Source organism: Momordica charantia (assembly GCF_013281855.1).
Source record: "Momordica charantia cultivar OHB3-1 chromosome 9 unlocalized genomic scaffold, Mcharantia_2.0 BLBB01000009.1, whole genome shotgun sequence".
Lineage (NCBI taxonomy): Eukaryota > Viridiplantae > Streptophyta > Magnoliopsida > Cucurbitales > Cucurbitaceae > Momordica > Momordica charantia.
In genome coordinates, this window is record NW_028275167.1 from 19,216,478 (window position 1) to 19,238,907 (window position 22,430).

At 33.3% G+C, this 22,430-nt stretch overlaps 1 protein-coding gene across 1 annotated transcript; it reads right to left on the bottom strand.

Moving 5' to 3' along the window:
- Positions 1-1,650: 1,650 nt before the first annotated feature.
- Positions 1,651-13,446, bottom strand: LOC148209145 (uncharacterized). The gene is made up of 13 exons (XM_088117746.1): positions 13,012-13,446; positions 11,672-12,205; positions 10,090-11,283; positions 9,665-9,992; positions 8,819-9,074; positions 8,510-8,726; positions 8,069-8,424; positions 7,397-7,933; positions 5,934-7,287; positions 5,382-5,619; positions 2,546-5,166; positions 2,316-2,443; positions 1,651-2,204 (listed from the first exon to the last, which is right to left on the bottom strand). The coding sequence occupies exons 1-13, from the start codon at positions 13,126-13,128 to the stop codon at positions 1,784-1,786; spliced, it is 8,301 nt and encodes a 2,766-aa protein (XP_087973872.1). The 5' UTR covers positions 13,129-13,446; the 3' UTR covers positions 1,651-1,783.
- Positions 13,447-22,430: the final 8,984 nt, after the last annotated feature.

A 22,430-nucleotide genomic window follows, 5' to 3' on the forward strand; every position in this document is an offset into this window, starting at 1 on the left:
ATTCTTTCCTCCTTCGTCGAAAGACGCATAAGGATGTAGTCCGGAACTCGATACTTAGAATGAAGTTCCAAGAGATCTTGCTCCGTCGCCTGCGATGGAATGTGGTTCACTACTAGATGATTAGCCATGGAAGTCGAAGAGATGAACAGCCGCAAAGGGTGCTAATGGCGCGAACTGCGAGAAGAGTAATCATCACCCCTCCCCTCCCCCCCCCCCCCCGAGCGAATTTAAAGGTCACTGAGGCATTGGTGTGAATCCAAATGGCGCTGGGAATCGCGACCACCGACTCCGTCGCTTCACACACCGCACGGAGGACGCAACCACCCATGAAACAGCGATGGGTGCGTGTCCTCCCATAAATTTAGCCGTACGCGCTCACGGCTAATCGTCATAACTGATGCGCTTCGTGGGCCCCACTTTCCAATTTGAAGCACTTAGGGCTCCATACGTCGTACCTCACTTCAATGCTTTCGAGCTCAACTCACTAGCGGCCAAGTGGCTCGGCCCCGAAAGAGGGCTGACTGTTGATAGTAAAAATCGAGCAAGACGAGTGTCCGCCTTCAGGGACGCGGGACCACATGCGATAATGTATCACATGGTGATATTGCCGAGCAGGACACGTGTCCACTCACAAAGAAGTACAGGACGATATACGGTTATACCGTACGAAGTGGTAGCAGGGGGCGCACCTTTCCGGTATGGGTCAAGTGCCTCCAAGCTATAGGCGACAAGCCCCAAAGCTGCAAGCGGCAGTACCACCCGTCAGTTGTTGGGAGCCTACACCCACAACAATCATCATACTGCGCGACGCGTCCCGGCAACCTCCAACCGTTGTCATTCCTGGTCAGCCACCCGAACCTATATAAGGACGGACCCTTACCCTCATCAAGTAAATAGAATACCTGTCACTTGCACTTAGAGTGTCTCTTTTCTATTTCCTACTCTGATTTACTAACTTGACCGTCGGAGTGTTTTAGGCGGGACACAGTACCGACGTCAAGTTCTTTGTTGCAAGTTCAACGATTCTCAGGCAAACCTATTCGTATGTAAGACACGTGGCTGCTTCCCGGAATTCGCCGTCAACAATAACTAAAAGTGTATTTTGCCCCTTTACATACTATACTTTGTAAATGAATTATCGTTTGAACTTTCACATTGACAAAATAATGCATTTTACTGTACTTATAATGCATTTTACAAGTCAATAATGATAAAATAATGTTTTAATTTATATTTTCACAAAACTAGAAACGAGAATAGCAAACAAGAAATTTAGTTTTGTTATTTCCAAAATTGTGTTTTTTAGAGAAACAAAAACCAAAAAACAAGAAATAATAATAGTTACTAAACATAAATGTTGTATAAAAACCTATAAACGAGAAACGAGAACATTATCCGATAAGATTTTATTCTCAATCTCTATCCCAAAAATTAGTAAAGGATTGGAGTGAGTCTCCATGAAATTTTTGTCATTCTTCGTAATCGTCATATGATCTAATTTACTAACTTATAAAATGATAGATGAAAAAGTAAGAAATTGAGGTCTGCTCGAAAGTTTTAAAAAGTCCATCTGGATTCTAAGAGGATTAATAGAACCATTTTTAATTTTTAAAATAGATGTTACATAACCAAAAAAATTTATCCATCAGATGCTGTAATCACATAGAAATATGCATGCTCTTTGGACTTCTATTTCATTGATATTTACATAGCATATTACAAAACACATCTCAAAATCACACACCACATTTAAACTTTTACAATTTCCATTCTCATTTAATTCCTACGGCCTTTCCCCTTCTTGTTTTTCTTTTGCTTTTTTTTTCACTTTTCCTTTCTTATCAGTTGCTTGGGATACAACAGTCTCAACTTCCACAGGCTGCACAGGTTCCAGTCCAGGGCTGCTGCCCTTACAACCTTCCTCATCATGCTCAGAATCTTCTGCGTTCCCAATACTCGACATCTCACCTACTTCCATAGGCTCCACAGGTTCCTCCAGTCCTCCACCCTCAACAGGGCTGCTGCCCTTAGAAACTTCCTCTCCATGCTTAGAATCTTCGGCATTCTCGAAACCTGACATGTCGCCTAGTTCAGTTACAGGATCATCACGTACTAGTTTAGCCAATATAGGTTCCAACTCAATCCTCCTCGAATATAAACTCTTTGAAATGGATGCCACTCGGGATATGTTTTGCTTGGGCTCGCTGACGTAAAATAAATTCGATAGCAGAATGTCAGCATCATGAGGAGATGATAGAAGTGGATAGACGTTAACTTGAAGCAAAAGGATATGGTGAGAATGTTATAAAGTTTACCTCATGCTTAAAGCAGTAGAAAGTAAATTTAGTTCATTAAGCAAGCGATCGACTACATCCAAAGGAATGCCCTCCTCTGCATTGCTTCTTGCAGCAGATAAATGGTGATGCCATTTCTCCACATTTATCTACATGAATCAACCACACAAAAAGGGATATGTCAATTTCAACTAAATGCTTTCGCTTGATTCATAAAATGTTGAAAAAATGATGAGAACCGTTACCGTTACCTTGATTTGTGAGGCATTCGATAGTATGAACTTTTGATCGCTTTTATTCTCTATCAATCTTGTCAAAGCTTCTAATGTTTCCCAAAAAGTAACAAGTTTTTCACAATCAGATTTCATCTTCTTATTTTCATCCAGAGCCAAGCTAGAAGAAGATGATGGAAGTTGTGTAACTATCCCCAGATCACAACTTTTGGATGACGGCATTTGTCTGGTGTTAGTATTAGTACTATTTCCATCTTGCGCTTTCGGAGCTTCAGCTCGGTGTTGCATTGTTTCAACTTCCTTAGGAAACAAAGCCTTCAGTAAGTCGTCAATCTGATGGCTGATATTCAAGTTGACAAAAGTTGCATCTCTACAAATGAATTGTTGACGATTTCCATCCAAACTGACAATAACCATTGGATTTCCGATTTCCTTGAAGAATCCGGCCATCATATTTGCATCATTAGTTGGTGGTACATGAAAGTTTTTCTTTCTCCTAAGTGCATTGTAGAAATTCCATGGTAAATGTTCAGTAATGTAGTTGCGTCCACGCAAATTCTGGAGTACATCGAAGCAAATGCCAAAGTTCAGATGAAGTAAACAAATGGCAACAACCAGTTTCTGCACCAATACCGGATAGTACTCCTTCACATTTGGATGTGTCTTTCTCATCCAATCCAGCGTCGCTATCTTGTCGAAAAGAAACTGCGTAAGGATACCAGCCAAAAACCTGAGCGTTGCCTGAAAAGAATTCTGGGTTCGAGCACCTGAAATGGAAGTTATGATGGAATTTCCTTCATGGAAGATGAGCCATTCAACAAAAGAGGCTTTTGTAGTGATGAAGTATCCCCCCTTCAAGGATGATACCATAACCAGTAGCCTTTCAACAAGGTACATGAAACAGAACGGTGAAATATAATCCCGGACTTGGACCCAGTTCGCATCATATGTGTCCCTCAGAGCTTCATGAAACCTCCAAACAAGAGACATTTCTTTTGCAGGGTTCCTCATGCCTTCATTCTCTGCATTCATACTGTTGAAAAGCTCCATAACGAATGCACTCCAAGGAGGATTCTCCTCTAACCATTTCACTATTTTTTCACACAATTTCTTATCGAGCTTTCCAGATCCGAGAATCATCATTGCAACCCTTCCAATTTGACCATAAGTCAGTAGATTCCATAAGCCGACATTCTCTGCGATGATTTCCCTCATCATGTTTTGACAAACACTATTAACTCTTAGAGAAATCACATTCTTCTTCAATGAAACTTGCCAATCTGGTGGAAACAAATAACTTTGAATTTCCCCTGTTGCCATTTTTAAGTACCTCTCTAGCATCCGCTTATCATGAAATCCATGTTTCAAATATTTGCTCTCCAGAAGAAATTTTACAACTTCAAACATATGAGTAAGCACCCTGCACCGACGAAACATGGAGAACTTGCTTCTGTTTGAGAGGTTATGAAGGTAGTCAAGATTTTCCAAAACCTTGATTCCAGAAGTAAGCAATTCTGTGCTCCAATAGTTCATAACAGATAAAGAAAACTGAGCAGCTTCAATTGAAACCAATTTCCCATTTCTATGAAGGAACCTTTCATCCACCTTTTTGACCCAATCAGCATCAGAGTTGAGCAATATGTGATTGTTGTTCAGCCTCCAAATACCAAAAAAACTTAAACAGAACTCCGCATAAGGGTCGGAATCATTCATGGCAAGACAATTGCAACACTCGAGGACATTCGAAACTCTGTCCTTCCAGCAATGCCAAAAGTAAACCAAAGTTTCTATGGACACCTGGTTTTTAGAAACTATTTCTTCTGAATGCTTGGTTAGATCAAAAACTAATTCATCTTCCCAAGTGTATTTTGATGAGTTCAAATGAAAATGAACATCCATAATCTTTCTAAGACAAATCATTTCACCTCTAACACTGTTGTGTTCCTTAGAGGCAATTAGATATCCTGAAAGAGTTTCCAAATTACCATTTTCATCTGATAAAATGTCTACCTCTGTGCGAACACTGTCATATAAATTTCTGGAGTCATTTTCTGCTAACAACATGGCCTTTGCCAAAAGTTCTTGCTTTTGTTGAAACTGCTTCAAGGGCCAACCTTTGCTTCCGGGCGACCAGAGAGAGTTGGCAAGAACATAATGTAGAAGAAGCATGGATGCATCACTAAAATTTCCTGCCTTGCCTAAAAGATCAGCCAGGCGAAGGAGATTACCTTTTGACTTTGCAATCTTTGCGGCCTCCAAAAAGTTTCCCTCTTCCTCTTCCAACAAAAGCAGCTCATCAAGGCAATTCAATGACTTCAAGAAGTTTCGCTTCAGATCCAAAGTTCGGAAACTTTTAATAGACTTCATCATGGATCTACTGTCTCCACTGTTGTGAAAATGAAGAGCACATCTTTCTAGGAATTCTTGTTCAAGGTTCTCTATTTCCGTAGCATCTTGTTTCCATGACAAAATGTATTGCAAACCCGTGTCGAACAACTCGCCTTCAGAGCAAGCCTTCAAACACAAAGAGAAGAAACTTCCTCTGGCATATACATCAGCAGCTCGATTATAGCACTTGGCTAGACAAAAACACTCCCCCGCCCTCTCTAGTTCCCCACATTTCTCCTCGAAAATCGCCCCTGCAAAAGCATTCCATTTTACGACGTTTTGGTTACTTGTACATCCCTAACAACAATCACAACCAAAACATAGGTAGGAAAGAGAAAAAACGTCATTGTACAATGAATTCTATCATCGACAATGAACAAACAATACAATAACCTGCCTGCTACATTATATTTTTTCAAATCAGATTTTATGAGAAAGGAAGTTAATGATCCAATCAAGTACTTGCCTGCTCTTTCAAACTCCCCTATATCGAAAAAGCATTGGGCCGCGGAATCAGCCTTCCCAATAGTTTCAAACATTACAGCAGCTTCTCTGAGGATTGCATTAGCTTCCACAGGATTTGCATTGTGGATATGTTCTGCAAAAGCTCTAAGGCCAGAGGCCTTGGATCTTCTTTCGCAATAACCATCTTCAGCTCTTTCAAAACACAGTGTTGCCATTTTATAATTTCCCTCATAATATAGCTGTGCAGTAAGAGATATGGATTAGAATTTTGCAAAGAATAGAATCTATATAAGATCCTTCACAGTTCACACCCTTGTGCAAAGAAAACAAGAATTTTGCAGCAACAAGCAAATGTAAAGAAAGAGACCTGTAAGAAAAGAGTATGTAAAGAGACACGTCAGTGAATAAGTACCTTTAGGATTTGTAAAAGTACTTTTGGAATTTTTAAAAGTAAATTCAACAACTGCTTTGAATAAGATAAAAAACAATTTACACTACTTTTAAAGAACATACCAAACTCAAACATTGGAATAGAAATAGAAGGCATTCTAACCTTAAAGCCCTGTGACCTCCAGTCCTGCTTACTGCTTGAAGCTAGCATAGAGTGTGCAAGAGAATCATTCAACTGTTGAACTTGTACCACACATTTTTTCTTCCAATACTCGAACAAAGGTCCACAATGCTCCTTTGTATTCTCACAAAACCACAGCCTCTGCCTCGTTCGAGTGACCGCCACATAAAGTTGCTTCAACTCAGAGCACAAAATGTTCAAGATCTCCTTCTGTTCGGATTCGTCACGAACCAATATTACCTGCTCAGCCCCAAATCCTTCCATACTGATCCCATCACCACTTCTATTTCCAAAGATCATTTTAATTGCATTTTCATTGTTTCCACATTCAAGCAAAACCGGTGCTTCCCCAGAAATTCTACTAGTCTCAGGCTTCAAAATGTCGATAGATTGTGGAAAAAAGTGATAGAGAAGATCAATTATGCTTTGTGATAGGTTAAGAACTCCGGCATGGGTTCGAAAGTTCTGGCTTAGATGAAAAATCTCCGAGATTTGTCCTTTATCTTCTCTTTCAGAACCTCTACTGCTTATCTTTGGTCGTACAAACTTCTTATAGAACAAGGATCTTATATCTTGGAACCTGAAATCAATCCCCCTTGCAATGGTTTGAGCTGTATCACCTGAAAACACAAACCCCTCTTGAACATTTCTACAGACATAACTAAAAAGAGCAATTTGACTCATGCTTAAATCCTGCACTTCATCAATATAAATGAAATCTAATTCATCTCCTTCATATCCTTGATCTCTAAGGCGATGATGTAGATCAATAACGAAATCGCCCAAATCAAACTCCCTATTTTGGACCTTTAACTTTTCATAACTTTGGAAGATATCATATATTATCTCTCTCTCCAGCCTACTCAAGCTCGATGTTCGGCCCTCAGCCAATAAAATATAGTCCTCTTTACTTAGTATACCGTCACCTGCATCCATGGCTCGAGGATCCCCTTTTATATGAGAAATAATCTCGGTGAAAACTCTTGAACAGTCTAGCTTTTTCGTTAGTTGTGAATTGAAATGGGGCCAATAAGACGAACTGAAACGATCATAGCTAACTTCGTTCTTCCTTATAAAGGACTGCAAGGCAACAGATCGTGAGCCGCGGGTTTGACCATGTAACAGTTGTCTTGCATCACAAAATCTCTCGAAATATGAATCACGCAGAGTTCCATCCAGCATCATCAAGAACTTGTAGAATGTTATCACTAGAGGAAATGACTTGGGTGGAATATTGACAAAGGAATCTGGGACATCCATTAACTGTGCTTCTAAGCCATCCATATTTTCCATATCAAATGCAGCTTTCCCTTTAGAATCCCCACCACAGGCATGGCTGTAAATTACATTAAATTTAGTACAACATAATCAAGATCTTAAATACAAAAACATTTTCCAAAGAAAAAAGTATATCAAATCTTAAACCGATTCGATTCACACCCCACCTTTTCAAGTGAGATACATGCTGTCTAACAGCATAGCAAAGTTTTGGACTAACTGTCAGGAAAAGCTGCCGTAAAACAGCTCCATTTGTCTCTGCTGGACTTTCTGAAGTCTTATTATTTTGACTAACATCCGAACTTATACTGTTTTCGACTTCGTGGAATTGTGTTACCAAATGATGCAACTTTTCCTTCTGAAATAACTTCATAGTCAATACAGTAGTTTTCCCTGTTCCGGACCGTCCAAGTATGAAAGTGCTTCTGGGATAAAGGATTATCTCAATTTCTTCTTCTGTTACTTCAAATGGGAGGTCCAATTCAATGCCATCTCTATCAGAAAGCAAATGGCTCACAACACCAGAGGATAAGGAGTAAAATTTCATCAGTAACAAACTATCTTTGACCTTCGAATTCTCAACATAACTTCTACCATCATAAGCAGCACCTTGTAAGTTGTCCCCATTCGAATCGTCAATATGACTCTTGTACCGAACGAGCTCCGATGAAAATACCCAAGTCTTGGGAACTTCCAGAAAATCCCTAAGCGTGAAATAAAAATCCAAAAAGTTAGAAACCATTTTGAAGTAAAGCACAAGATTTGAACCATATATAGAAATCTTTCTTAATAGCTTTAAAATATAGACATGGAGAAAATCTCACAACAATGCTACATACCCATCATAACATATCTCTTGACAAAGATTGATGTATTCATCAGTGTAAGAGCTGAATATACTGTCAAGATGCTTGATCAATTTTGAAATATCCTCAAGAAGCAAGACATCCCAAATCCTCAAGACTTGCATATATGTTGATTCTTCTTTTACTATATCAATTGCACAAATAACATAGAGACGTTCGACCTTGATTTTCTTCAAAATCCTCGTTGAGCTTCCGCATACCAAATTTAAATCTCTTGTTCTAGGCCTCCATCCATTGGAAAGTTTTAGTAGAAGATTCAAAACCTTTTTCCTCGTCTCAATTGTTGACAATTTCTTGAATGATTTCAAAAACCTATCACTGAATAGAACCTATACATATAAAAAGAAGCAATAAACAAAAAGGCCAGATGAATAAAAAGCAAATAAATAATGAGAAACTATGCAGGGCTTGAACCTTCCATCTTGCATTTCTGAAAAGAATACTATCTCCCTTCAATAAATCATCAAGCTGATTGAACTCTTTCTTTACTTCCAATATAGCTTTGGCCAGGCTCTCATCATCATCAGCATTGAAGAAACAACCACGTTGCTTAGCATCAGAGACCAGATGAGCCCAAGAAGACTCGCTGTTCGACAATGTTTTATCATTCCCCAATATCCATAGACAATATCTGATGCATAATTATGGGCAGTAAGTATTCAACAAACAGATATAAGATGAAGCAAATATAAATATGAAATGTAGAATTGTAATGAACGGTACCTAGCTCTTGTAAGAGCAACATTTGTCCTCTGATCACAGGATAAAAATCCAACAGAAGAACCTCTATTTGATCTTACCGTAGAAATAATAATAATATCCTCCTCTCCACCCTGAAAGCCATCAACCGATTTCACTTTCACTTTAAAGCCATCAAGGTTGTCATACTTATGTCCAATTTTCTCCTTAATTGTAGATACTTGAGCAGAATATGGTGAGATAACACCAATGCTAAGCTTCTCTTTCGAACTTGTCCACACTGTAAAAAGAGAAACCAAAATATAGACTAATGTTGTAATATAATAACAAAATAGCAAAAGTACACTTCCAAAAACTGAATGTCAGTTGCAGAATTAAAAAAGATAAATGAAGCTAGTCACTCCAGACACGCAGTCTGCTTCAGTATTGTTTTAGGGTTCATTATTATTGCTGTTATATAGTTTGCATAAACAGTCTCTCTTGTAAAAAATTATCACATGGTAGATTTCTACTGATTTTTCAGTAGTGTTTTTTTTTTTTCCGTAAAGAATTTTTCATGTAAATGTATGTTGATTACATCTTACTTTGTCAAGTTTCTCACTTTTTCCTAACATCCTTTAAATATTGTTTCACATCTGACTAATCATTCAAACAAAATTTCTATTGTTAGCATCTTAAGAGATTTAATTCAACCTTGCTGTTGATTTCACAGGCTTACAATATTTTTTCTATAACAATTCACTTGCAATATTTCCAAAAAGAAGGGAACAATTACAACAGTGTTGTAAGTCCTATTGTACTTAGGATAAATTCAGGTTGAAAAAATAGGAATAAATAATACAACTAGAAGAAGGCTCAAACTAGACATACCTTTGTACAAATTTCGCACTATTTTCAGAGCAACCGCCACCTCAAGCATATTTTTTCGACTGTGTCCAATATCATCCTTCTCTTCTCTTCCATACTTTATGTTTATGAAAGAATAGGGACCAAACATAGACCCCAAAAGATAGTTCTTCCGATAGCTTAAACTTTGAACATTAGGACCATCTAAGATCTGGCTATAATAGAATTTAGAATTTGGGAACAAACTTATAGATGGGTGCATTCTGTACTGCACATTGAGAAGGTGTCTTGGGTGGCCCAAAGAGCTGAACCTCTCAAATAAACTTCTTCCAAAGCCAGCATTACTAGCAAGCTTAAGACAAGAGTACAAAGTCTAATTAGAACTTGAGTTTTGAAAACTCGGGAAACTCAACTAAAACAGTAATTATTTACAAATAAACACACTTTACCTTGCTTTCAACCATTGCTGGTAATTGGCACTCATCACCTATGAGTATGGCGTGCTTAATATATGGAAGCTGTAAGGGGATCGCTGACTCACACTCTTTCAGTTGTGCTGCTTCATCAATTACTAAAACTTTGAAAGGCTCAATCGACATTGAATGTAACCTGTACGAGCTTGAAGCAGTGGAGAAAACCAAAGAAGCATTCTGAAAGCAGAATTCCTCGATCGCAACTCTGTTTATGGCACTTGGTAGTTTAAGTTCAGCTAAGGAACATTGAAGAGATTTCAAACTAGAGAGGCAACCACTTCTTGTCAAGTCGAACAGGTATGCAAAATCTATAGATATTGTAGGGAGATCTTTACATACAATAGGACGTGTAAAAAGCTCCTCAAGTACTTCAGAAAGAACAGATTCTCGAAACAGTAAATTTTCAAAAGAATCTAGTGATCTAATAAGTGAAGGCATGTCCTGAAAACTATCCTCCAAATATTTTTTAGGTAAATGAGTACAGAATATTGAAAGACATCCTCTGACTTGAGATGCAACAGACCTAAACCTCTCTCTTGCAAATTCAAGAAAAGATTTACAGACCACCTCATCATTTTTAGCTTCCTTTATGACATCCTTCTCGTCAGTTTCTTTATTGCAACTCCAGTCTTGATTTCGCTCATTTTCCAAGAAGATATTATACTGAGAAACACAATCTTCAAAAAAATCAATCATGGATGCAAAGCAATGCCTCCAACCAGTGAGTGAACCCAAGCAATCCGCAAATTTTTGAACCCGATAATCCAAATGTATTTCTTCAACATTTGAGCCAACTTTGAGCCTCTCCTTATTTCCAAATAAAAGAACATCCCCCAAAGAATAGGATAAACAATCTGGTCCGTACAGCTCCTTGACCAAATTGACCAAATTAAGGACTCGTGAAGCCACTTCTACAATGGCAACATTTGTTGGAGCTACTGTAATGGTTTTGCATCTATTCTTCATTAGATGAAAGAGCAACACGCTAACAGTCTTTGTTTTCCCCGTCCCAGGTGGCCCCCATATAAGTTCAACAAAAGATTTGTGCTCAAGGCCAACTTTGTAAAGGCATGACATAACCGCCCTAACTTGAGAGTCATTCAATGAAGATAGAAATTCCAAATTCATTTTTTGTTGCAAAAGGCTAGACATGTCATAATCTTCACTACCCTGTAGTGAAAAAGAAAAAAATGAGATTTTTACTTCACAGTATTCACATGAGTTATACATTAGCAATGCATAGAATAATAACATGGGACAAAATTTTTTTTTTTTTTTTTTTTGTGCTTATGGTTAGGAAGAAAAAGAAGCATCTTAAAAAATGCCAAAACACCTCCAGATTTTGAGACAGTACTATTTTTGTTGCTCTCACTTGGTTCAAATTTCACCATCTGTTCTGTAATTGAAACATCTTTCTGTAATCTTCTTTTAACATGACAGAGGCTTTCCTACCCTTGTTTATAACTTTTTATTTCCTTATTGTGATGAAAACTTCATTTCATTTCTTACCAGAAACCAAAAAACACTAGCTCAGAAATATTACTTTTTTGTCACTTACCATTAGATTGGGGCATAGAACTTCCTTCATAATCTGTGAATCTCCATCCATGTGTAATGCATTCCATATTCTTTTGCTCGGGAGTATGTTCAACAAAAAGACCACAAACATCGTCTTCTTGATGATTTCCGAGTTCTTCACTACTGCTTTTACTTTAAAAGAAGTGGAGGTGAGATCACCTTCATTCTCATCTTCTGAGATTTTATGAACAATAGCAAAAGTCCAAGACTTCCCCATTCTTTCCAAATCTGAAGCAACTTCAGGTTTTACATCAGCCAAAATAAATACATCTCCAGGTAAGACTTTGTATGGCTCATTTCCATTGAATCTGTTCTTCCACAGATCAACTTTGCAGTCATATAATTCGGTACCATATGGCTTACATTCTTCCAACAATATCACTTCCGCAAATGGCGCAGTGGATAGAGCGTCTATTCTAGTGCAGAGCTCAGCTCTAATCTCTTCTTGTAAAGGAGAGACATAAGACCCAAAATAATGCTGAACAGACTCAAAAGAATCCGGAATCTTTTCAATCTACCAAAGAAAAATCCATAAATGAAACATATCATCAATATTCAATAAGCTAATTGAAAACTAAACCAAAGATTATAAAATTAATTGAATCAATACAAAATTACATTTGCGATCCAACATTATTGTATTGAAAAGAGTACAATAATGACAAGGATATGCATTGATTGTAAAGGAAAAGTTGGTAAATCTTCAATTAAACAAAAATGACAAACAGTAAACTTGTTTGGAACACCACTTAAATTTTCTGATTAAAGAACAACTTCTTTCAAAGAAAGCAGGAAGTTAAACTATAGAACAAACAAAGCAAAAAAAGTTGGTTCTCTAACGAATATTTACATCAACCAAATAATTAAGACCCCATATTATAACAATTTCATTTTTAGTTTCATGTTTTCGAAAAGTTTGCCTACATCCAAAGTTCAAAAATAGAAACAAGTTCTTATAAACTACTTTGTCTTTTAGTTTTTAAAATTTTTCTTAGATTTTGAAAGCGGTTTTAGGTAAAAAAGTAAAGAAACACATAGATAGATAGAAGTAGTACATTAGTTAAACTTAAAATACTCGAAACAAAATAGTTGCCGAATGAAAACAAGACTCTTATCGAAATAAAAAGAGGATCAACACACACATAAGTACCTTGTTGCATCAAACTTGAGAATGAATACATAGAAAACCAAAGACTGTTTGGTAACGTTCTCGTTTCTTGTTTCTTGTTTTCAATGTTATTAAGAAATCTAAGCATTCTACGACTATTTATGTTTCTTTATGTAAAAATAAGTTGGTGAGGGAAAAGAAAAGAAAGAAACCTCGTCCTGGTAGAGATCTTCATTGAAAATATCTTGAAGCGACCAAGAAAACAGAATATCATTGAACCCCAAATTCTGGGTTTGCCTCCTTTTCTTCTTCATTTCATCCATGCCCATTCCTCTGTTATCTGTAACAAAATGACCTTCAAAAACTAACCCTTTTTAGAAACCCATTTCGAGAAGAAAGAAAACCAAAACTTATGTGAAAGCTATGAAAATCCATTGTTTGAGAAAACTTGAAAAGAGAGAAATGGGGAAAATGCGTTTGTTCATGAAATGGGGGGCGTTTGCTTGCCTCTGAAGCTCCCTTTTTGGAACCATTTGTTTGATTTGATTCTCCCGCCTTCGTTGGAAAGGAACTAATGCAGAGCCAAACTGAGACAGTGGCGAACGAAATGGTAATTTGTACGGTCAGCGGTTTCTTCGCCAAGAAGATTTCTGTTGACTGTTGCATGGTCTTTTAATTTACTCTTTTTGCCTCTGTCCCTATGATTTTGCCTTTTTCCTTTTTCTTTTTCTTTTTAGCTTAACTAAGTGGAAAATCGTTTAAGAGCTACATAGAATCTGTCAATATGAGTATAGTTTAATGGTAGAAGTCCAAAGTTTAATCCTTCCTTCCAAATATGTTGTACCGTACTAAGAGAAGTAATAATGAGAAGTCTTCTAAAATTAAATATTAATTATTTTATGGAGAAAAATGATGGTATAAGATCCAAAGTCATTTAAAAGGAAAAAATATATATATTTTTGTCATTGGTAGAATCCTTTTTGAATGTTGTGCAAGCAAACAAATAAATTTGTTATTAAAAATAATGGTAATCCATTGCATAATTAAAAGTAGTTTTATTAAAATGTATTTTTTTAAATACAATAGATAGGTAGGATGGTAATTCAATTTGGTGTCTTAACCAATTGACCTGTACTCTTAAAATGTATTTTAAGAAAATGTGCTTAAAATAAAATATATATTAAGCTCAAACACTCTAAATTAATAATTCTTTCAAACTTTATAATTAAATAAGTGATTTTATTTCAAAAAATCAAGAAAACCGTTGAACAATTAAATAGAAAAAGGAAAAAAAATCTATTTCTATCTTTTTTTTTCTCCTTTTTTTAGAAAAAAAGTGTTGCCAAAAAAAAAAAGAAAAGAAAACTATGCACCAAAAAACTTTACTTTAAACCCTACTTTCAAGCTTCAATCAGCTCTAATCTCTTTTTGACCAAGAAGGCCAAAAAGATCCAAAGTTTTTCTTTTTTTTTGGTTATATACAAATTTATTTATTTAGACACTTTAATATTTTACTGTTTTATTAAAGAATCAAGACATACTCATCCTTGTTATGTATTTTAACCCCTCCAATTAAAATTATTATCATTTACAAAATTTATCGATCTTTATTTTTAGATCTAGGTGAAGTATTAACTTCCGACCAATGATATTATATACTTTAACTAGTTGAACTATCCTAAGATTGACAAAAGTCTTTAGATCTTGAATATCATTGAATCAAACCATTTTTCAAACTATTAATGTCTTTTTTAATCAAGTTTTTTAGAGAAAATAAAAAAACAAAAATAATAACAATTGTTAATAAATAATAATCAACTTTGTTTTACAAAGGTCCCATTTGAGAATGATTCTATTTTTAGTTTTGTCTTAAGAAATTTGTCATTGTGGCTTCTATTCTTGATATAAAAGAGGAACCGACTAGAAATCCCTATACATATAAACTTAATATTGAAAAATCTAATATTTAAATTAATTTGCAATTTAACTCAAGTAATTAAAATTACAGATTACCAAGTAATTTTAAATCTTTTATATATTTTTACATAGCATTTTTTTTCCAGTACATAATAAGTAATATTTCTAGTACTTATCATCAGTTTGGTAAATCAAATAAAATTAACTCCAAAATTTTTGTTTTATAACAAAATAAATTAGTTTAATGCCGATCATTTCTTTTTAATTCATATTTAAGGGTATTTTTCAAATCATTAAAAATATAGATTGAATGAAATAAAATAAAAACTACTTTTTCAAATTTATAAACTTTATCCAAGATAATTTTTAGAAACTTACTAAAGAAACACGATTTTTTTTTCCTACAACAATGTAGCAAAAGTCTCAATCCTAATCTAAGCATGTTAACGTATATAAAATAATATTTGAAATTAAATCCTCACTCTTGATGAACTCAAGAGAAATGAAAGAAAAAATGTTCGATCAAAACGCATTATTTTCCAATTAAAATACTAATAATATAATATTAATTAATTCATAAATCGAAATAATAATGTCTAGAATAATAAAAATAAAATCAGCCTTTATAAATTGGAGGTAATTTTAATTTGTTTTTTCAATTCATTTTAACATTCCCTCCTACATGCATGTTGGAAATACTAAATTTCAATTTCTAAACCCTAACATGTGAAATATAAAACGAAAAGAAAATTGCATTGCAAAAATTTGAGCTTAGAATTTTCTTCCCTAATTAATACTATATTAAAACACAATTACAATAAAAAAAACTTAAATCATTAAAGGAATACAAAGGGATTCAAAAGGTTTTTAATTTAAGCAAAATTTAGAAGGGCAATTGCTCCTTCCGCCAAAAAAAAAAAGCAATCAATTTTACAATTATATATTAATGAAGTATTTACATAAATAACATAAAATAAATACCGTAGGTTTATGTCACGCTTTTGATATATTTAAAAAAAATGAAGAATCGTGATATTTTAAAAAATACATATTAAATATATGTTATAGAATGATGTCGTTCTCTTTACTAATTCAACGTTAGAACAAGTTTGCAAGGTAAATTTGCTCTCTTTTCCTAATCGTACGTTTATGTACCTATATCTTCGATCAAAAGGTCGTGTGTTCGAATCTCTACATCTCATCAAGATTATTGATACAAAATGAAAAGAAAATAGCATATGGCAAAGATTTGAATAACATATATTTGGAGTTTTCTACTTTAAAGGAATGGAAAAGCAACCATAGATCTTGAATAATATATATGTATAAAAGAAAAAAGAAAGTAGAGTTGAGAGCAGGAGAGTACCTGAAATTGGGAGAATATTACAAAGAGCTGAAGGGTTGCGAATATTTTGATGCATGCATGGGGTTTTATTATTATTATTATTTATTTATATATATAGGAGTAGGAAGATTTTTATTTTTGATAAATTTATACTAAACGTATTGGGAAGTTGGATGGATTGCATGGGAAAAGTGGAGGAAATTAGGGAAGGCCGATACCATTAATTCATTCCTTTCACACGCCTTTCCACTTCACATACAATAATACAACTCTCTTCAATTATTAAATTCTCTCATTAAATCATAATATTTTATTTTACAAATATCCCATTTTACCTGTATTTCTATCAAATTAGGTTGGGCATCTATATTTCCATTCGCATTAACGGTAAAATATTTGGTCCTGTTTCCTCTGAGAAAATGAGAATGAAAATTTTATTTCATTTTTTATGGTATTTACTAAGGCCTCCTCTACTTACAAGGGATCATAATGAAAATGTTACTTCTTTGAAGTTTATTTATTAAAACTGTTGAAATAACAATTTACCAGTATGTCTCTTTCTTATTTTTAGTTAATTATAAATACATTATTGTGCTAATATTATTTTAATTAAAATTAATAATAAAATTTAATTGATTTTATTACTGTTTTATTTATAGTAAATATTCTTTTACTGTAATAATTTATTTAATATTGTTATGGGATAAAATTCGACTAGACACGTGGGTGAATCCTCCAAGGTTGGGTTGTGTGGGTGGGGAAAGCCCACATGGCCAAAGACGGGTAGTTTATCTCGTATGCTTTTCTCGAGCTGGGTTTATGCAGCAAAATATTTGCTGACATTCGACGAGAGTACAATCTCACGTGTCAGAATATTCTTAGAGTCTGCTAAGAAACCCTCCTTGACTATACTGGATTTCTCTGAGCACGTTCCCAAGATCACTCCCCTTATAAAAGGAGTCAAACCCTTCAGAAAGGTATATGCAACATCTTGCACAAAACTTCTTGCTCTTCTCTTAGCTCTTTCGAACTAAGTTCTAACTTAAGCTTTAGAGTGCATTTCGTAGAACACCACATTGATGTTGAGTTCGATTTTGCAAGTTACACGCACGCGAAGGAGACCACCATGTCAGCCTTCGCCAGTCACATCAGCAAACTAGATTTCAGCATCAACAAATTTTAACAAATAATAAATCATTAAAATAAAAGAATTTTTTATTAGATCAACCATATCATTCATATAAAAATAATATTAAATTTTATTATTCCTTTTATTAGAAAAAAATTTATTGGAATGCAAAATGTTTTTGTTACAACTTAAATATTTTTTCCTTTAATTATAATTCATAATAATAATAATAAATAGTAGGATTTTTCCTACAACTTAAAGGGTGTCTAGTTCACTATTCTCAAGACGGAGGTAGGGTTAGTTAGGACCATGTTTGTTTGATAATTTTATAAACCTAAATTTGCTATAGTAAATACTATTCCATCCCAAGTTGCTATAGTAATGCTATAGTAATTATTCCCTACTGTCCAAGTTGAATGCACATTTTGTCTTTACCTAAAATGCACTAATTTTTTAATAAAATATATTAAATAAATAAGATAATTAATTAATTATAAATAAGTAAATGAATTTAATTAAAATGGTATGTAATAAATAATTAATTTATATATCGACACATTTTTCTTCGGTTTTTTTTTTCTTGTTGAATTTTTTTTCCTATTTTATCTATCTAGTTCTCCATTTTGTTTCTCTCTCTATCTTTCTTCCCTTTCTAAATCTAACTCATTTTCCCTCTAGCTACTTTCCTCTGCTCTTGGTCTTTCTAGGCTCTCTATTCATCTCTATTTGGTTAAACTCTCTTCATCTTTATTTTTCTAAATTGTTCTTTGTTTTTTTTTTTGGTGTTTTCCTACCATTTCTATCTTTTTTGTTATCGGAATTACATTTTTAAAAAATTTATGGCAAGATTACATTCTCGAGATAATATTAAATATTTATTTGAGATAATATTAAATATTTATTTGTTTAAGTATTACAATTTATTTGTTATAAAGGAAGTTTTTTTTTTTGAAACATTATTATAAAGGAGTTGAATAATCTTGTTATGTTCTTTTTTTTAATATTTCTATTAAAGATTTCAAGTGAGATGAGATGATAATCTAACCCCATAACAATGTCTTATTTTTAAGTCTTAAAATTTCATATTATTTTATTTTTAAAAAATTCATTTCAAGAAGATACAACTAAGTTCAAGAAGGAAAAAGACGACCATTCACAATACTTTAAAGGAGATTAGAAAAGAAAAGAGCTAGATACAAAAGAGAGCAAATTAAAGGACCGAAAAAAGAGAGAATAACAAAGAGAAGAATAAAAAAAAGAGAAAAAAGAGCCCGAATTTAGAAAGAGTGAGAGCAAGAAGCAATAATGAGTGTGGAAGAAAGAGAGCGGAGAGAAATAAAACAATAATCTACCAAAACAAGCATAGTTCAACGATAATTAACATATATCTCCAACACATCACATGCTAGAAAATAAATAAAACAATGACCTTTTCCATCTTTCCCACTCTCTCTCTCTCTCCTTGATCAAATCATATTTTTTCTACCGTACCACTCCACTCACATATATCCTTTCTCTATCTTTCTCTCTCCCTTCCTCTCCCCCGTATTTTGTTTTCGTTTTCTTTTTCTTTTTTTTTCTGCTAGCTTTTTCCCTAATGATCCAACAAAATCTTTTTCTTCCTTCGCTTACTTGACCATTTTTTTCTCATTTTATCTAGCTTTTCATTTTTATTTTATCTCTCCATCTATTCCTTTTTAAATCTGACCCATTTTTCCTCTATTTTCTTTTACCCTTCATCTTTCTCTTCTTCGCAATATTAGATTTTCTCTTTTATCCTTATTTTTCTAAAGTATTCTTTATAAATAATTTTTCATATTCTCTTACCATTTTTATTTTCTTTTCGTTATCACGATTATATTTATAAGGATTTTACGGTAAGATGGCAATTCTTGAGATAATATTAAATATTTATTTGTTTAATATTATAATTTATTTGTTACAAGGAAGTTGAAAAATCTTGTCATATATATTTTTAATATTTCTATTAAGATATCATATGTTATGAGAGGAGAATTTAACGAGGTAAAAGCCAATCTTATTTCTAAGTCTTGAAACTTAATCTTGCAAACATATTATTTTATTTTAAAAAATTTATAATTTATGAAGATAACAAAATGGATAAGGAAGAAGACAATATTCACAGTACTACTTTGAATGAGATTTATAAACACAAATTAAATGAGAAAAAAAAGATAGAGCGACACAGAAAAGAGAAAAAATAGCTAGAATTTAGAGGAGAGAGAGTGAGAAGTAAATATAGAGTGAGAAAAAAAACCAAAAAAATAGAAGAAAATAAGTGAGAGAGCGCGAAAAAAAAAATAGGATCTTTCCACTTTCCAGCAATAGGAATTTTCCATCTTTTCTCCTCTCTTTCTCCATAGATAGAATAATTATATCTTCTTTTGACTTTTATTGAAATTAATAATTTTAAAACAAGTATTATTTAAAAAATGTTCACTCTGTAATAAAATGTAATTGTCAAATTGAAAAAAGTGAAATTTAAAGGTAATATTGATGATAATTAAGGAATCATTTTTTTAAGAATAATTAAGCAATCAAATTTAATTAAGATAGTAAATAATGAAAATTATGTTTTAGAAAAAAAAAAAAACAAATTGAAAAGGACTGTGTGTGTTGTTTTTTTTTCTCTTGAAACATCAAATCTTGGATATATGACAAAATGTTGTTTTTGGTCTTTTCAAGAATTGGATTGTCTAAATTAGAACATAGCCATATGTAATAGCAATTTTATAAGAGTTTTACTGTGCTTAAACGTCCATTTCTTTATATATTAAAAAAAACAGGTAAATATATAAAGCAAACGTGTGGAAAAAAACATATGTCAGCTAAGTCTTCGAATGGCATTTTTCTTTTAAGCTACCTATGAAAATTAAAGATGAAATAGACTTATCTTGACGATTTTTTATGTTCACATGGCCAATTTTCAATCTTTTTCACATCAGGCAATAACCAAAACTGATATTGAAAGTAACCATTTATAATTCCTTTTTAATGAGTAAGAAACTAAATAATAATAATAATAATAATGATAATACCAAAAAATAATAATAATTAGAGTGGCAAATTTCCAAACCATCTAATATGAAGTCAATTACACATCCTCCCCTCATTATTGACTTCTTTTTACTTAAAAATAAAAATAATAAATAAAAGAGCAAAAATAAATAAATAAATAAAATTATTCTTCATACAAAGCTTGTAATAAACTCTTCAATCTCCCTTTTCCCGTGCCATTGGATCTGGTAATTTTTTTATTTTTCCAATTCTGCAAAAAAAGGAGAGAATATTGAAAATGATTACATGGAATTCGAGTAAATTGATAATAAATATAATTAAAATAAGCTGCAATGCACAGAGAATTTGTAATTTTGAAGCAACCTTCGTATTAGGAAAATCAATTGATTTAAAATACCCAGACCTGGAATGTTGTTTTGTCTGCATTTTAAAATTTTAATACATAACATAAGATTAAATAATTAATATTTAATAATTAAACAAGTACAATCAAACACAAACTTAGTAGCCAAAGCGAGCATAGCTCAGCGGTAATTGACATATACCTCCAACCAAGTGGTTGTGAGTTTGAACCCCCCCAACATGTTGTATTAAAAAAAAAAACATTTGGATTCCTATGTTTGTTTTGCAGGAATGTAGGGTACCCGGGAATCTTGAGAGATATTTATTGAAAGCAACAACTTTTCAATGACCAATATACCTATGATATTTTTCTTGTTAGAAAAATAAATAAATCCTGCAAAACAAACGTGACTATCCAAATATTCTCGAATATCCTTATAACCATGGTTATTTAACCATGGTCATTTAAAATTCCGAGCATCTAAAAGTCCAGGCATCTATAGATACCGGTCATCTATATTCTCGAAAAACAAACGGTACTTAAATGTTTTTTCATTTAGTTATAACTCATAATTGTAAATTGATTAATTAATAACTAATTATCAATCTCTATCTGTGATTGGAGGTTTATTTTATTTAATTGTTGATCAATTATATATATATATATGGACTTGGACCTCTAATGTCCTATTTTAAATGGTTAAGGATGCTTCGATTCAATTTCCTTTGGTTTGCATTGGTCTACAAGATAAGTTTTTATTTTCATATTCAAAAGTTACGAAATAAGTTTTTATATCATATCCGTTCGTGAAAGATCTTTTCTTTCATTAAAAAGGGCGAACATCACCAAAAACCTGATACTATATCATCTTCTAGAACGAAAATCAACAAAAATGTAATATCCGTGAGGGCTCGTCCTTTGATCTATATGGGTGAGAGTGCCCCGAGTCGCCGACTCAACATTCCTACCATTTTGGGGACGAGACCGAGTGCGGAGTTGGGAACATAACTTCACAAGATATAATTCACTCCTCCCCGACTTTAGGGGAGTAGATGAGTATCTCTTAAATGTTGACTCCGCGACTTGAACAAGGAGTCCACCCTCTCACTGGCTCAAGAGGGACTTTCGGTTATTGGTCGGACCATAACTGGGTTGTTCATTGGAGGAGCAATGGTATTTAAGGAGTAAGATGTAACTCAAGGGTAAAACGGTAATTTAATCCAACTTTAGTTATGAGCACTCGTGAAGGATTGACTTGCCATTAATGGTCGTATATCCGTGGACACGAAAATATACTATAATGAGAAGAGTGTAGCTACAAGTCTTTAGTGGAGTGACCCGCAATTAACGAATATTGATTAACTCGGTTAGTGAGCTTGACCAATTAATCTCGTATCATTGAAGTTTCTGATCTGTAGATCCATTAGGCCCGTTTGCTAGCTCACAATGGGTAAAACAAGGATCAAGTTTTTTGGAAGAATTTGAAAGGTTCAAATTGCTCCAGGGATTATATGTATATTGATACATTATAATATATGGTTAATACTGAAAATCATTATGAATAGAATTCATATTACAACTATAGGTTAAAAATAATGTGCATAAGAGGTACGTTACAACTATAGATTATACGAGAGAAATCCTTTAGAATGTGATTCTATTTTGGTAATAAATAATTAAGTATTAATTATTTATTTAATTGATATACATATATATATATAATTGTTAATTAAATTATTAATTAATTAATATTAATTAGTTTTATATATTAATTATAAATTATTAATATTAATATAATTAATATTAATTTGATTAATATTAAACACTCCCCTGCTTAATTGTAGGGGAGTGAGATGGT

Excerpts from the sequence above, each read along its gene's own strand:
- LOC148209145 (XM_088117746.1), bottom strand. The coding sequence starts at position 13,128 with ATGGGCATGGATGAAATGAAGAAGAAAAGGAGGCAAACCCAGAATTTG. Across the intron at positions 9,993-10,089 it reads CAGCAATGGTTGAAAGCAAG|CTTGCTAGTAATGCTGGCTT; the intron begins GTAAAGTGTGTT and ends TCTTGTCTTAAG. Across the intron at positions 7,934-8,068 it reads CAAGAGATATGTTATGATGG|GGATTTTCTGGAAGTTCCCA; the intron begins GTATGTAGCATT and ends TTTCACGCTTAG.